Source organism: Idiotropiscis lumnitzeri, chromosome 9 (assembly GCF_059441095.1).
Source record: "Idiotropiscis lumnitzeri isolate Australia: NSW breed Sydney's pygmy pipehorse chromosome 9, RoL_Ilum_1.0, whole genome shotgun sequence".
Classification (NCBI taxonomy): Eukaryota; Metazoa; Chordata; class Actinopteri; order Syngnathiformes; family Syngnathidae; genus Idiotropiscis; species Idiotropiscis lumnitzeri.
The window spans coordinates 17,253,156-17,268,066 of NC_142399.1; the positions used below are offsets into that span (position 1 = coordinate 17,253,156).

General features: G+C 39.7%; 1 protein-coding gene and 1 long non-coding RNA gene across 11 annotated transcripts in view; one reads left to right on the forward strand and one right to left on the reverse strand.

The window, feature by feature from the left end:
- Nucleotides 1–862: 862 nt before the first annotated feature.
- On the reverse strand, nt 863–5,115 carry LOC148330565 (uncharacterized). Its single transcript, XR_015845177.1, has 3 exons — nt 4,616–5,115; nt 3,675–4,535; nt 863–2,439 (listed from the first exon to the last, which is right to left on the reverse strand). It is a non-coding gene; the product is annotated as an uncharacterized LOC148330565 (long non-coding RNA).
- rims1a (regulating synaptic membrane exocytosis 1a) overlaps nt 4,528–14,911 on the forward strand; it is a 77,208-nt gene continuing 66,824 nt past the window's right edge. For all 10 annotated transcript variants that reach the window (XM_088305625.1, XM_088305631.1, XM_088305632.1 and 7 more), the window contains exons 1-2: nt 4,528–4,960; nt 7,568–7,642. In XM_088305625.1, coding sequence (XP_088161751.1) covers nt 4,809–4,960; nt 7,568–7,642 — 227 coding nt within the window. In that variant the 5' untranslated portion in view covers nt 4,528–4,808. The remainder of the gene's footprint in view (nt 4,961–7,567; nt 7,643–14,911) is intronic.

Genomic DNA, 14,911 nt, shown 5'->3' on the forward strand with positions numbered 1-14,911 from the left:
ACCAGTACAGATTCCGCAACACTGCAGACGCTGCACCAATCCACCTGTCGATTTCCCGTTCCATTTTCCCCTCACTCGCGAACAAGACTTAAACTCCTCTTCTCAGGACAGCATTTCCTCCCCGACCTGGAGGGCAATCCACCGTTTTCCAATTCAGGGCCATCGTCTCAGATTTGGAGGTGCTGATTCTCATCTCAAACACTTCACACTCAACTGCGAACTGCTCCAGTGAGAGTACTAGAACAACATCATCTGCAAAAAGCAGGAATGCTATACTGAGAGTTGGACCACCTCAATGCTGGCTGTGCCTCAAAAAGACTTGTTGGAAAAAATATATATAATGTTATATTTTATCTGCTAAATTGGATACAGTAATATAGGATAGTTATTGCATTTTTGTAATTTGCGCGACAAAGATATGAAATATTTGCAAAGTCCCCTTCCTCACCTTGAACAACTGCTGACAGAGGTGATACAGCAAACACCATTGTCGTTGGCATCACCTAATAACCGGGCACAGACCATTTCGTGCCACATAACCTTTGTCATTATTCCTCATGGCTCCGATCCTCTTTAATTTGAGGCTCATTTTCAGAAAGGTTTTCAGTGTTGTCATCAGTCCGCCTGTTCCACTGCCCTTAAAATCTGAAAGCCTGTACAAATGTCATATTTTTAGTGTCTGGGAATTATCTACAACAATTATAAAATTTGAAACAGATTAACACAATTCAACAAATTTAATTTGGGAGAGCAAAAATACAAAAGCTAAGACAATAATAATAATAATAACAATAATAAAAAGCAGTTTTCCAACCTCCAAAGCAGAGTGTGAATGTTAATTAACTGGTTGGCAAAGGAAGTGATTGTTCACTCCTTTGGTCTGGCAAACAATTTTGCAGTGGAAAATAAATACAGTAGACCAATGAGCATTAATAAAGCAGGTTGTTTTGTCCTTTTTGGAGGCAACAACTTTGTTGTAGGCCATCTCTTTCTCAATATTGTGTAGGAAGTGTTTGGATTTTTCAAGTTTAAGAGAAAAATATTTGCATGCCGTTGCTGAGATGAAATAGACTCCCTTAAGTATATGAACAATAAGACCAAATCATTTATTTTCGCCTTTTGCTTACATCTGGTTCTCCATGCACAACGTAGAAGGCATTATTTGCAGAGCTGGGCAATACGTCCCCGGGGAGAAACATTTTTGGGGCAGGAGGTGGGGGGTGTCAACTTTTAAAAAAGTGTTCGATGAAAAAAGGCCGGAGGTAGTTTAGTCCAGCCCACGAATCGTACCTAGTGCGTGTGATGTATTCACAAGAAAGTTCTAAAAATTCATTTAAAAAATTACCTCCGAACGCGTCAAAAGCACCACTACTATGTTTGTGTATGAAGAGACGTGAGACAGCAGTGTGCGTGCAAACATGCCAGTATTTCCTTATTCTGACATCACGTAACCTGCGCCTCCCGCCTGCTCCTGGGGCATACCATTACAGGGTGGAAGGGGGGCGGGTCCAAAACCGCTGAAAGACAGAACAGAGGGGAAGTCAACCCGTCAACCTACTGACAAAACACTTACCACCATAATAAGTTCATAATAAAGTAAGCGGATTTGAATCGTAAATTAGCCAGATAATGATTGTTTGCTTAAGTAAAAGTATAAAAGTAACGATTATAAAAAAACTAAACTATAAAAGTAAAAGTAAAGCGAAGGGGAAAAAAATGCAACAAAGAGTAAGTCAAGTCAAACATTTTTCTTTCAATATTTTCTCTGTGCCCTGATAGTCTAAACTAAGGTTTTCTGATTAAAGGAATTATCCGGTCGAGATGGCCCATTTTCATGAACAAGCTCTGTTTTTATATTGTTTGATCAGGAAACTGCAATTAGTTATCATTTTCATTTTTTATCAATTCCTTTTGGAGAAATTAGGAATTAAGTGACGATTTCAAAAAGGCCTCCTTTTCCCACTCACAATCATACCTAGGGACAATTTTAGAGTGTTTAAACAACCTGTATTGCATGTCTTTGGAATGTGCGAGGAACCGGAGTAGCCTGAGAAAAGCTACTTAGGCTCAGGGAGAACATGCAATCACCGCTCAGGAAGGCCAGAGCCCGAAATCGTACTGTGAGGCGGATGTGCTAACCAAATGGCCACTGTGCCACCACAAGTTATCATTTGAAAATTTTAATATTCACAGAAATTTATAGAAATGTAATGTGTTGTATACTTTTTTTTTTTTTTTTTACATTGTTAAACTACTGTTGATTTCTTGTGAGAAATCGTGTGCTGGTCAGTGTCTTCACATACATAAATATAATTCATTTTGACCAAACATTTCAAGATCTTTTTAGCAAATGACTTTGTCTTATTTCAGAAGTGTGTATGGAAATGGTCACACTTTGCATTCTCTCTTCCAAGAAGTTTGGAGACCCCTGCACTACAACTATTTGGAAATAAAAATATATAATAGAGAAAGAAAACTTAATTGTAAATTACATACAAATAATTATCAAAATAGCAAAAAAAAAATATATATATATTTTCTGGGATCATAGTACAGATCTGTTCTCTGAAAGTAGTTATTTATTTAATTTTAAATATAAGCAAGAACTGCTAACAAAATATTATCTTAAAATATTTGTTAATTTAAAAGACTGCCATAACCAAAAGTCAACACTGAATATTAAATTATTTGCTAAGTGTTTTAGAATTTTAGTGACACACTTGGGCTTATGCTCGTTCTCATTCTCGGTGGCAGGGAGGCAACTGCTGTGATGAAGGTCTTTTTTCTTGCATTGATGCTACTTTTTAAATACCTTTTAAAATATGACATATCCCCCGAGGTGCTAGCAATCCTGTTCCTCGAGGGCCGGTATCCTGTAGGTTTTCCAATTCTCCCAACTGCAACACAGCTGATTCAAATGATCAGATAATCAGCAAGGTCTACAAAAGGTAGATAACGATCGTTCAGGTGTGTTGCAGCAGGGAAAGCTGAAAAACGGGCAGGACACCGGCCCTCGAGGAATAGGATTGAAGACCACTGTTAGCTAGGTGCTCATGGACTGATCTACGAAACTGCAGATTCCCATACAGTATTATCAGGTCAAATTTTCTTGGCCCGCTTCCCTCCATCGTGCAGGAAGTAGGAATGTTGCTAACATTTGAGCCACTATTGTCATTTCTGTTTGTCTCTTTTTTTGGGAGGGGGGGGGGATTGTTGCTGGAGGGCTTATAGAAATGTCAGTAATAGTGAGTGAAAACCTTGCTAAAATTATGACATTTCAAATACAGGTTGAAGCTCTTGCTCGCTCCCTCGCCTATACCACCGTCCGTCCCTTTGGGTGCACATAAATTAAAAGTACAACTTTCAAAATAAAAGTACCCAATATTTTACATTTTATTTGGACATCATGACCTCTGTGACAGCCAGTCAAAAACTGTGGTGAGTTGAGTGGCCCTCAGCCATACTTTGCCAAGGTTTGTTTTATAATGTTCATCTTTAGACATGATTATTCATTTATATTGTAAGATGATAAGTTTGTTTGGCAAAAAAATGTAATGGAGCTGCACTGTTACAGCTGTTTGTACAATATTATATGTTTAAATATGTTTGTTTTATTTTAAAAGCGTTTTTCATGGCCTAAAAAATGAACAGCAGTAAGAGCTACAAAAACAAACCTTAAAGTATTTAAATGGGATATTTCTGTATCTCAGGAGTGGGGAGGTCAGGATCATAACCCACGCGATGGAGAGGGGGTTTACTTGTGTTCAAGAGGACTTAGCCAATGAATGTTGTGCTACTTTCCATGTAAATGACAGGGCAGTCTTGAACAGTGTGATGCTCCTTTACAGGATTCCTAAAGCCGGCCAATCAGAGAAAGGTGTTCTCTTGCGGGCGACGTTTAAGCCTTAAAGAGACAGGAACCAAAAGAGCAGCTGATGATTGAGCAGAGGAAGTTAATAAGATAAATAATTAAATTTACAGTTGAATTGACTATATGTTGCAGACATCTTGCTTTGCCTTAAGGCTCAAATTGAAAACGAAATACTTGAAAGTTATTTTTAGGTAAATGTACCGAAGCTGTAACGTAACAGTAAGATGTGGGCGGGAAGACCTGATCACTCGCCCCTGAGGAAACCCTTTATTTTGATACGTGCTACAGGCCGCCGTGAGCGCGCATTTTCCCGGCGAGTGGAGCCCCCCATTCTCAAATTAGGGCGGCGCGTTCCTGCTGCAAAAGAAGTGAACGCGCTTGAGGGGCTGCGGTCCCATTGACGGCTCTGTCTCCTTGACAGCAGCATCAGCATCAGCATCAGCAAGAAGTGCCCGCCTCGCCTTGCAGCGACGCAGCCAGACCAGTGGTCGAGCGCAGACCGCCTTGCCTCGCCACCTCCCTCTCCTCTGATCGGCCGGAACCCGGATCATTACCGCGTGCCAGCGTCCGCACCGACCCCCGGAGAAATGGGCTCCCCGTGAAACAGAGGTGGTGGAGGGGAGAGGCGGGCGGGTGGGAGGGGGGTGGGGGTTCGACACCGGAGCTGCAAGAGGGAAAAGGAGAGGCAATAACTGCAATCCGGAACATTGGCGCTACCACAACCACCATCGCTGTCATAGCTACCATCACCGACGCCGCCGCCCTCGCCGCTGCCGCGCCGGGTGCCTCCCCCCAACCGCCATGGGAACTCCGCATCATTCGCTCCTTAAACTGCTTCATCCGCAGGCCATGTCGTGATCTGTGGGCTCCGCCAGCGGGTTTTCGTGATCCGTGATCCCAATCGAGGGGAAGGAAGAGGAGCGTAGTGGTGGGCAAGATGTTCGCCTCAGTAGGCCCTCGGGGTCCACCCGTCGCTCAGGCCATCCCGGAGCCCGACTTGAGCCACTTGACTGAGGACGAGAGGAAGATCATCATGGCTGTACTGGCACGGCAACGGGAGGAAGAAGCAAAGGAGGAGGCCATGCTAAAGTAAGCTAAAGAAAGATTTCTGTGTGCGTGTGTGTATGAGTGAACTCCTCTTCCTCTCTTGTATAACTATTGCTTCAGCATCAGTACCGCGGCTCTTTTCTTCTGTTTCTGACCATGCATGTGTTTATACGTGTGTGTGTGTGTGTGTGTGTGTGTGTGTGCATGGCATGGGTGTAAATATTCTGCTACTCTCTCTCTCTCTTTCTCTCGATCTCTCTCTCTCCCTATGTCGAGCGCGCACACACATACACGCGCGTGCACACGTGCACTCACACACGGGGGCTCACATGCACACACACTTACTGCAATAAATGAATGACAAAAAGTGAAAACGGGCCTGTATCATGTTTCGATGGCGATGTTGGTCGATGGGTAACTTGAGGATGATGGTTGGATGAAGTGTATGTCACCACACGGCTCATCACCAGCAGCATGATATCCCACTTACTCCCTTCTCTGAGAAATAGAAACAAATTTCTCATTTGCACTTGTCTCATTAGCATCACCACCATGAGTCATGCTTCTGCTTCAGTCAAGTGGACTGTATTTGCTTTTAACCTGAAGTATTTCATTGACAGATGCAGCGGGAAGAGGGCAATGGAATAGCAGAAAGCTCACTGATGCCTGACACGGCACATAGTAAAAGTAAAACCCTCCCTGTTGGCTTTTATCTGTGCAGCATCCATCTCAACAGCTGCTGTTCCCAGCTCTGGGGTGCGGTTGAGCCTTTCCCATCCTTATGCACGATATGTAGGCCAGAGCTCTTGCAAACAGACTCGCTGTTATAGAACCAGTAGACCAATAACAGAGTGGGGAGAAGGTGCCTGTTTAATGTCATTTTGAATCAGGAGTGACTTGTATCCACTGTGTGCATCCACCTCCTCTGTCTTCCTTTATATGGTCTTCATATGTGCATCTATGAAGAAAGGTCCGATGTTTATCATTGCGATCAGTACGGAAATGAACCCTTTTCGCCAGTACCACGTAATCCATCAAGTTAAAGCATTTTTTTCATAGTATCTGCACAATGCTGCTTACCGAGCCGAGCAGATAGATAGATAGGATGACCCACCTAAGCTACACGCTCCTCAAGCTGTACGATTCGGTTCTATTTTAAGCACACTGCGTGGACTGATAGCCCAGCACTGGAATGGAGGATCGATTCACTGCATCTAAAGTAGGAAATGTCCAATATATAGCTCCTGCTCTAAGTGGCCATGCATCATTTTTAGTAATGTTTCAGAAGCCAAGGATTCAGACATGTCATACCGTTGATGCTGCAAATAAGACTGTCAGCACCTACAGTACGTCTTCACTTCAACTGGCCTCAGCACTGTTCTTTCTCATTAGTGTTTGGCTGTAGATTGACATACCAAAGCCACCTTTTCTTTCTGATTATAGCTCAATGGTTGACAAATGCAAATTATTCACAAAAGTATCGGAGAACGGTCCAGTGGAACAAGGAACAAAACAAAAAGGATACACATTGCATAGCCTGTGTTGCTTCAACACCGCAATCTCACAGCTGGGAGCTTTTGCAAGTTGCGAGTTGGAGGGGTCAGAAATATCTGATTTGGAGGGCCTTAATCACAATTGTAGAACAAGGCTCTGTTCGAACCAGTCAAGTTCCGTCCCAAAAGTTTCCAGAGTTGGAAAAAATGCAAATAAATTAAAATATGAGGTCAATGGGTCTTGCCCAACTTTCTGAATTATTCAAGAAAGTGTGTCTAAATACTAAAGCTGTATCGGGTACATGGTGAGTTAATAGACAAAATGCGGTTGGTATGTTGTTCTACAGATAGGAAAACTGGAATATTCTGTTGAGTCAATTTTAACAGGAAGTGAATAATGATTTCAAAATGTTTATTTTAATTTGACAGAAACAGCTGCTATTCTGGATGCAAAACCTGCATTTATTTTTCTTTTCACAAGACACACATTCATGAAGCCACATAGAAAATGTTTTATGTAAGAAATGGATCATGTGTACAGTAATTTTCAGTGAGCCTGTGATGTTTGTGTGCATGCTTCGACTGTATTTTCTTCTACAATAATATGCAAATGCTGCATATTTTGAGCACATGTGTATGTGTCATGTATTTTTAGCATTGCCAACTGCATACAACAGCAGTATCCATGTGAGGAAAAAGCTAATGAGATTACAAGCTTTGTCACACGTACATTAATTGAATATTTGAATTACACATGAAATATGAAAAGTATATAGAACACCATTAAACCCAATAGTTGTGCTTCAATCAGGTTGTCTTTGGACAAGAGTCTGTTGTCTTAACCAACCTATACCAGTGTCATTTTGAGGTGACACGTTTTATGAAGGATCAGTTAATGCTCACTGTTAGATCTGAATCACTATTTAATTTAACCAATGTTTCTGAAACATAAAATGATATTTAAAGTAAAGAAAACCTGTTGAATTACGCACTCATTCATAAATTATTTGCTCTGAAAATCAGATAAAAAAATGCAAATGCTTTACATGATGTTAAATAGTAGTCCTTGTGAAATTAGTACCAACTGTCAATAAACAAAAGTTTATATGTTTAATACAACGAAATTGACAACCGTTTCTTATTTTTTGTATTACAGAGAAGAAAAGCCTATTCAAGCCAGAACAGTAAACTTGGTTGGCCAGAAAAAACCTCCGCAGCAAAATGATGTCCGGTGAGTGGCTTACCCAGTTGACGGGAGTTTGAAATTGAAATTTAAAAAGTGAGTTCAGATCGGGCGCTCCATTAGTCATCGTAACTGTCTGTTCTTTTGCTTCACAATTGCTGTTTTGTTGTGCGATCGATCTTACACCTTGGATGAGTCACTAGGATAACAACTGCAGCTGTAAGAATTGCATTTCAAAGAAAACACGCATAGGTGTTGAGATTGCCTCCTGTATGTACGATACAGTGTATGTCCATCAGTCAGGTGACTACTACAACAGCTTTCAACATAATGATTGACATTATCCATCTGATAATTCCACGCAGTGCTTTTTCATATTTATTCTTTCCCGTCAGTACGCTCAGCTCGTAACAAAACCATACTGTACGTGCGTGCCATGTTTCACTTGAAATGTGCATGGAAATGAATCATTTACACATATGTGTTGCTAGATTGTAAGGTCGGATATATATTTTAATAGGTGGGGACGTGAGCTAAGGTATGGTCACTCCAGATAATGGCAAACTGGCCCTTTGCACATAATTTCCCGCTTTGCCGAAATGAAATCATATCCAGTTTCTTTCTTAATGCCTTACAGACATTGCTTAGTGCCATATATTTGATGCAACCATACTCTCGCGCAGCACTATCGCTTCCAGTCAATCTTGAATGGCGCCCTTTATAACAACCGCTGGCAAGTCTTACCTTAGTCAACATTTACAGTACTTATATCCAGACGCCATCTTGAGTACGTCGACATCGCAGCCGGATTGGATGTGGCAACGTGAAGCGATTTGAATCGTTCACTTGCTCCTTGAAGATATATAATCAAGTCAGAACTCATTGAATTAATACCAAACCGTTGTTTTTGATTGTATTATGTCAATCGAACTCAATTCCACAAATATTATTCGCAGTCTTTATGGCTAATACATTAACCACATCCAATACATAGTGCTTTGAACGAGCCACCCGGTTCAACAGAAATAAAAAAAAAAAAAAAAAAAGGAAAATAATATTTATTATATGTCAAATTTTAGATGCCCGATGGGTTTGGAGCTCATGTAGTTTCTTTTGTGAAAAAGGTTCAATGGGCTCTTTCGTTGGCAACCTCAAATGTAATATCTCCCTCCCTCCTCACTTGTCATATTGTGATTGTGCCGGCATCGGCTAAATGTGTAATGTATAAAAATGTTTTATCAGACACTCAATGACAACAGAATGTGACAAATCAAGCTAGGAAACATTAAGTATTACAATGCCACTATGACGTGGATGGGCTGAGATGGAAATAAAAACGAGCCAAGCTCCAAAAGGGAGTGGTCAAATTTCTGGTTAAATGTCATCCCCAAAAAGCCATTAAGCGTTTCTTTTTAACCTAGGTACTCAACCCTTCATATAGGCCGGTGCATCTAGCATTGTTCTAAGCATCTTGGCTGGTGGGCCCACCCGTGGCGAGGTAGTGAAATCCGAGGTAGTTTAAAACACTGTTGCTTTAGATGCCAATATGAACGTGCACATTGGTACATAACATTCATGGTATTGTTTGTTGTTTTTGGGGGTAAAAAAGATATTTTATTCAAGAATCATGCGTGGCTGTTTACTTGCTTTGTTGGTTCACAACTTATTCACGTTCTGGATATTTTGCTGGTGTGGTATTTCAGTCAGAATGCTGGTGTGGTGGCTTTTTTCCCCACTATACATGTGTGTGTTGTGCGCATGCGCTTGTGAGAGTTTTTTGATCATTAATACAGACGTGAATTGCCAATGTTTACTTGAAACAACCCGTCATCTCGCTTTGAAGTAATATAAGCATCTCCATTCCTTTCGGCTTATTTGTGTTCTGAAATTCAGCTTGCCTCGATTTCAGCATAACGTCTACACTCAATAAAGTCTTTCTTTTCGCCATACAACGATCAAAGGATAACACGTGTCTTATGTTTTATCCTTGTGTACTATATGTTTGGAGTATGTGTGTCGTTTTGACAGAGATTGATGGTACACAGCTGCTGCGCTGAAGAATCTAACGGTACCACTGTTATTTATAACACTATATAATTTGTGTCTTTTTCGCAGGTGCTTTTCTTCTAATAACAGAATTTTTTTTAGTCAGTAAAATCATCATTCCGTTCATGTACAACCTCTCATTTTATTTTAGTTGTGGCATACGAAACTGTCAAAAATCGGGTTACAATATGAGTCAATTTCTGTACTTCAAGGTACAATCCATGAACTTTGTATATGTATGCAATGGGCGAATTATTGGATTCAAAGGCAAGGCACCTTTATTTACTGTATATATCATGTACAAGGTAACTCAATGTGCATTAAATCTACAAAATTTAAAGGCATTCAAAAACAATTACGTTTATGATCCTTTAACCATTGCAAAATGTTGGTATTTGTTGTATTTCTTTTTTACAGATTATTACAGACATTTTTTCACAGTGCGATGCTTTGCCCAACACACTCACAATACAAGCAGAAACAACTCAAACAACAAGTAAAGAAGCCAATTTTTGCAGATATGAATTTATTATATAATTCCTAATTCACTGCCATTGATTGTTTTTGTGCACGAACCCATAGTCTACTTCTCTCCCATGCACTGTTTCACTGGCTAACAGCCAATCCGAGTGATCAATTGTCACTAGCGGTCGACGTGATTTTGGATACTGCAATCGGTGACTCATTCAAATCATATAAAAAAAGTACAATGTCGCCATGTGTCTTAATTCTTTATAATTCTAAACTTTTCTTGTTTGTTAGGGTTGTTCCTGCTTGTGTTATGATTGTGTTGGGCAAACCCGGTATCTGTGTGCATTTGTTGTTTGCTGGCTATGTTGTGAAAGTAATGGTTTTGCTTGACATTGTCTTTAAGAATTAAATGTTGTTCACTCGAGACAGATTATTTTGGAGTTTGTATTCAGCATCAATTGTAACTTTTTTTCTTGAAACCCGTATCTTACTGAATGGCGAAGGTTTTCACACATGGCGAATGTTATTTTTTTGTCAGGGTTCGTTCAAAGTTGCACAGATGTTCACCAGGCATTCGGAAACAGTTTTTTCTTGTTGCCATCAAATTTGGAACATGTTAAAAAAATTGTTGTAACCCTTAAAACTCTTTGCGAATGTCTTACGAACGTATTAGCAACCCTTTGCAAGCACCTTGAACGAACCCTGATTAAAAATCAACATTCGGGCTGTGCGCAGACACTCACAAGCTAATTGAGATACCGCCTTTAATTATGCAGTTACTCCAAAGGAATTGAGGTCAAGAGGTCTAAGAATACTGCATCCATGTGGAAATGGCAGAAATGTCATATGCATGATGCAGATGTTAGATGGCCAGCGAGTGGCAAGGGGTGATCTTGGCCATTCATTTCATATCTTGAATGTTCATATCTCCATTTTGATATGATAACGATATATCGCTCAGTCCTTCCTACGACCCATATGCTTATGGACGATGGCAGGTTTAATTGATTTTGAGTTATTGGCAATTCATGCTTTCATTATATTTATATATATATTGATATATTTCATTAGTATATTTTATCTGTTAATGATTAGATGCCGAATGTAATTTTATCCATGCTATAGGCCTTTAATGATTCATTTCTTTACTTTGAGATCATGTGGCATTTATTTTGCTATTAAATGTGTTTTCATGATCACGTTAGAACCCAATATATATATATATATATATATATATATATATATGTGTGTATGTATTGCAGCAGTGTTAATAGCACTTCATTAATGCCATCTTAGGGAATCCTTTCACGATGGAACGTATCGCGAGATCCTGAAATGTTTAATGAATGGAGCAATGTGCACAATTGTGGTTGGCATCTGCACAATGCAGAAATTATAAAGTACTGAAGAAGAGAGTGAGTTAAAAACCACACTCTTCTTCAGTTGTTTTTAGTTTCTGTGATAAAAAGCACAATGTCGAATACACTTCTTGTGTTGATGGGAACATTAAACATATGCACTCGCACTAACGCAACCAGTAGGCCTGTCACGATAATTACTAGAATCATTATTGTTTGATGAATAAAATTGACCCGCTTTTTTTTTTTTGATTGAATGAACTCAATACTGGGTCATTTATATCTGTGTTTGTTTGCATACGTCAACAATAATTAATCGTGCTGAATTATTCCCTATCATATGATATCTGTTACCTTGCTCGCCACTGGGCGAGTTAACACTGACGCATACGCAGCTAGGCTCTTTGGTGCTCTTTTAGTACTTTTTCTTTTCGTACTATTTCATTGCCTGCTCATGCAAAAACGATTTTGCAAACATTTACTACAACTTAAAGAAACTGGCGACCTGCACCAGATAGCTGTTTTGACCCCATAATTGACACAAAGACCAGGATACCGGTTCTGTATCTTTCCGATACCAAATATCTGGTGCATGGGGATCTTGCGAAGAATTACGTTCTTCTGGTGGAAAGATTCTGAGGTGTATGAGCTTCCGGTTTACGTTTATTCCAAACAATCGGAACGCCACCTAGATGAAATTTGACCTCATTCTCGTGGGTTTTTGTATTAAGTGCTGTATATTCAATAGTTCAAAGCTAGTGCTTTTCACAGTGGAAATGTCATCCAAAGTAGTGACTTTTTAAAGACGAATGACTAGCGTGTGGTGTGCCAGCCATTATATTAAGCTTTTGTTTTTTCGTGTTCTGCGCACCAGTGATAAAGCTGAGCTCTTATTTTTTTTTTTTTAATCCTCATCCTGCAGTTAGTAGTATATGCATGTCATTTTTATTATTTTTGCGAGTCAATCTTGTGACCATTGGCTGTGTTGGTGAAGTCTCAATTCCCATTCTCCAAGCCTGCTCCTTTTTTTAGGTTGTCCCGGCTGGTAAATGAAGCTGACAGTTTTGTATAACTGTGTTGTATAACTTTCGGTCCCACAGACCACTATGTCAATGATCCATATTGTAATGTGTGTGTGTGTGTGTGTGTGTGCGTGCGTGGGGGGGGGGTGTGCGTGTGTGTGTATATATATATATATATATATATATATATATATATATCGTGTAAGGATATAATACTTTACATCACTAAACGTGGACGAGAAATCTCTCCTGATAGCAAGGTACCATGGCAATGGCCCAGCAGCCCTGAAGTGTGCTGTGCTGTGAGCCCAGAGATTGGCGAGGAGTCATTTCCTGAGTTCCTTCAGGGATTGGCTGTTATCCTGGTCCATGAGCTTCTGCCTAAGCAGGGACCATGCAGGACATGTTTAACTCAATCTCTGTTTCATATCTCAATGTCTGAGAGTGTCCCATTTCACTTTTACCAAGCAGGGCTGCTGAATTTTGACAAGCTTAAATCTGGTGCACTTGTGGCCGGCCAAAAAAGGATCAGGCCTTCAGTCTTCTTTGAGGAAGTTGTGGCAGCATCTAGGGACGAGTTGTGATGAGTTGTGAGATGCACAAATCGGAATACTCTGAAAAAGTCCACGTAGACAAGAGGAGAACATGCAAACTTCAAGCCAGAAGGCCAAAGACTGGAGTCAGACCCACAATAACTGCACTGTGAGGCAGTTTTGCTAACCAGTCATCCACTGTGACACACTAATCAAAGGCTGAAAAATAAATAAATAAATAACTAAATAAATAAATAAATAAAAGTATTGGTTGCATTTGTACTGTTGTGTGTCTGCTTCCTCTAAAACTCAGACAGTCCTGTTGTGTTAGCAACTTTGTGATTGTTGATAGTTATTAGCGGCTCTGAAACAACTTCTATTGTGGAATATAATTAAATTTTATTTTCCCACACTAACAAATTATCACTAAATTTAAACAAGACAAAAAATATAGTTTTGGGCATTAGGCAAACCGTAGAACAAGTCAAAATCTTGCCAAATTAAAATAAAAAGAGTATGAAAACAAATTAGAGGGGAGTTATTATAACTTAAGCGGGACATGTGACAACATAAAACAAATCAAGCAAAGGTTGTGTTTCTGCTTGAGGTTTTAATTTGTGGAACAATTATGGCGCTAAACTAAAAAGGTGGGATTTACGTGCTCTGTTTCTAGACAGGTGTAAAAAACAAAGTACAAAACAAAATCAACACAAACATAGTTTATAGAAGTTCTGTTAGCATTGCAAGACCTCTTAAACCTTTCACATTTCTCAGTAAATTGCATGAATCTTAATGACAACATTCTGACAAACAGCAAGCAGGATATGATATCGATGGTATCAGTTTGGTGCTGATCCAAATTAGAATTGTTTGGCCTTGGCACAATAATGTCTGAGGATTTATTATACTGTTTAACCTTTTAAATAAAGTGGTCCTCAAAGTCATTCTTGAACGGAATGAAGGAGGGGGGGGGCTTACATCTCCTTGAGGTACTGTACATTTGTGTTGTACCTCTACCAATTTGCCATCTTTACGTGCATACGTGCTGTGTCTGTGTCTGGCATTACCAGGCCATATGGACTCCTGTGTGGGGAGCACACTGCCCACTTCACTCTACTGTTGGCTCTGGTGCGTCCTCCATCTGCCGCTCCTCTCCTCTCTTCTCTCCTCTCCTCTCCTCTCAGGTTCTTCATTCATTCCAGTTGTATTTATTGTTAGTGATTTATCTAATCTTAATTTAAAATCCCAAAATAGACATGCATGCCTTTCTGAATATATTTATTAATACACCAGCTGTGACAGCTAAGGCCTTTCATTTCCCATAGTATTTTTTAACGGATACTCCGCTTTGTAATATTGATTAGCCAATTGTGAGCAATTCCAAACTAGTCATTAATACATGAGGCGGTTTTCTCCTATGTAAGGTTTGTACCATTTCTATTCCTTTTAAAACTGAAATTGTTAAAATGGTTTCTGATTTACCTTTCTTTACTATAAGCAACTTGTGATCAGTGATTGGAGCTGGTATCAGTGAAGCGCCAGATCCAGCAGATGGTGCTGTTTTTCTCTTACCCAATATGTATTATATATTTAATACAGAGTTGTGATAAAAATGTGTTTGGCAATTTAGTGGGTGTGGGTGCTACAGTGTATGCTTTTTTTATTGAACTTTGCACGAAGTGATTGTGCTTCGAAAATTTTGAAAGAAACCAGTGTGGAGTTTATATATCCAGAGTCTGCTAGATTGGGTTACAGCTAACCCAAGACCCTAATGAGGACAAGTGGAATAGAAAATAGATGGATGGATGTTGCTAAAAATAAATCGGCTGTGAAGTTCTCACAATGAATTATTCATATGTTTACAGTATGTCATGAGAAAAGAAATTC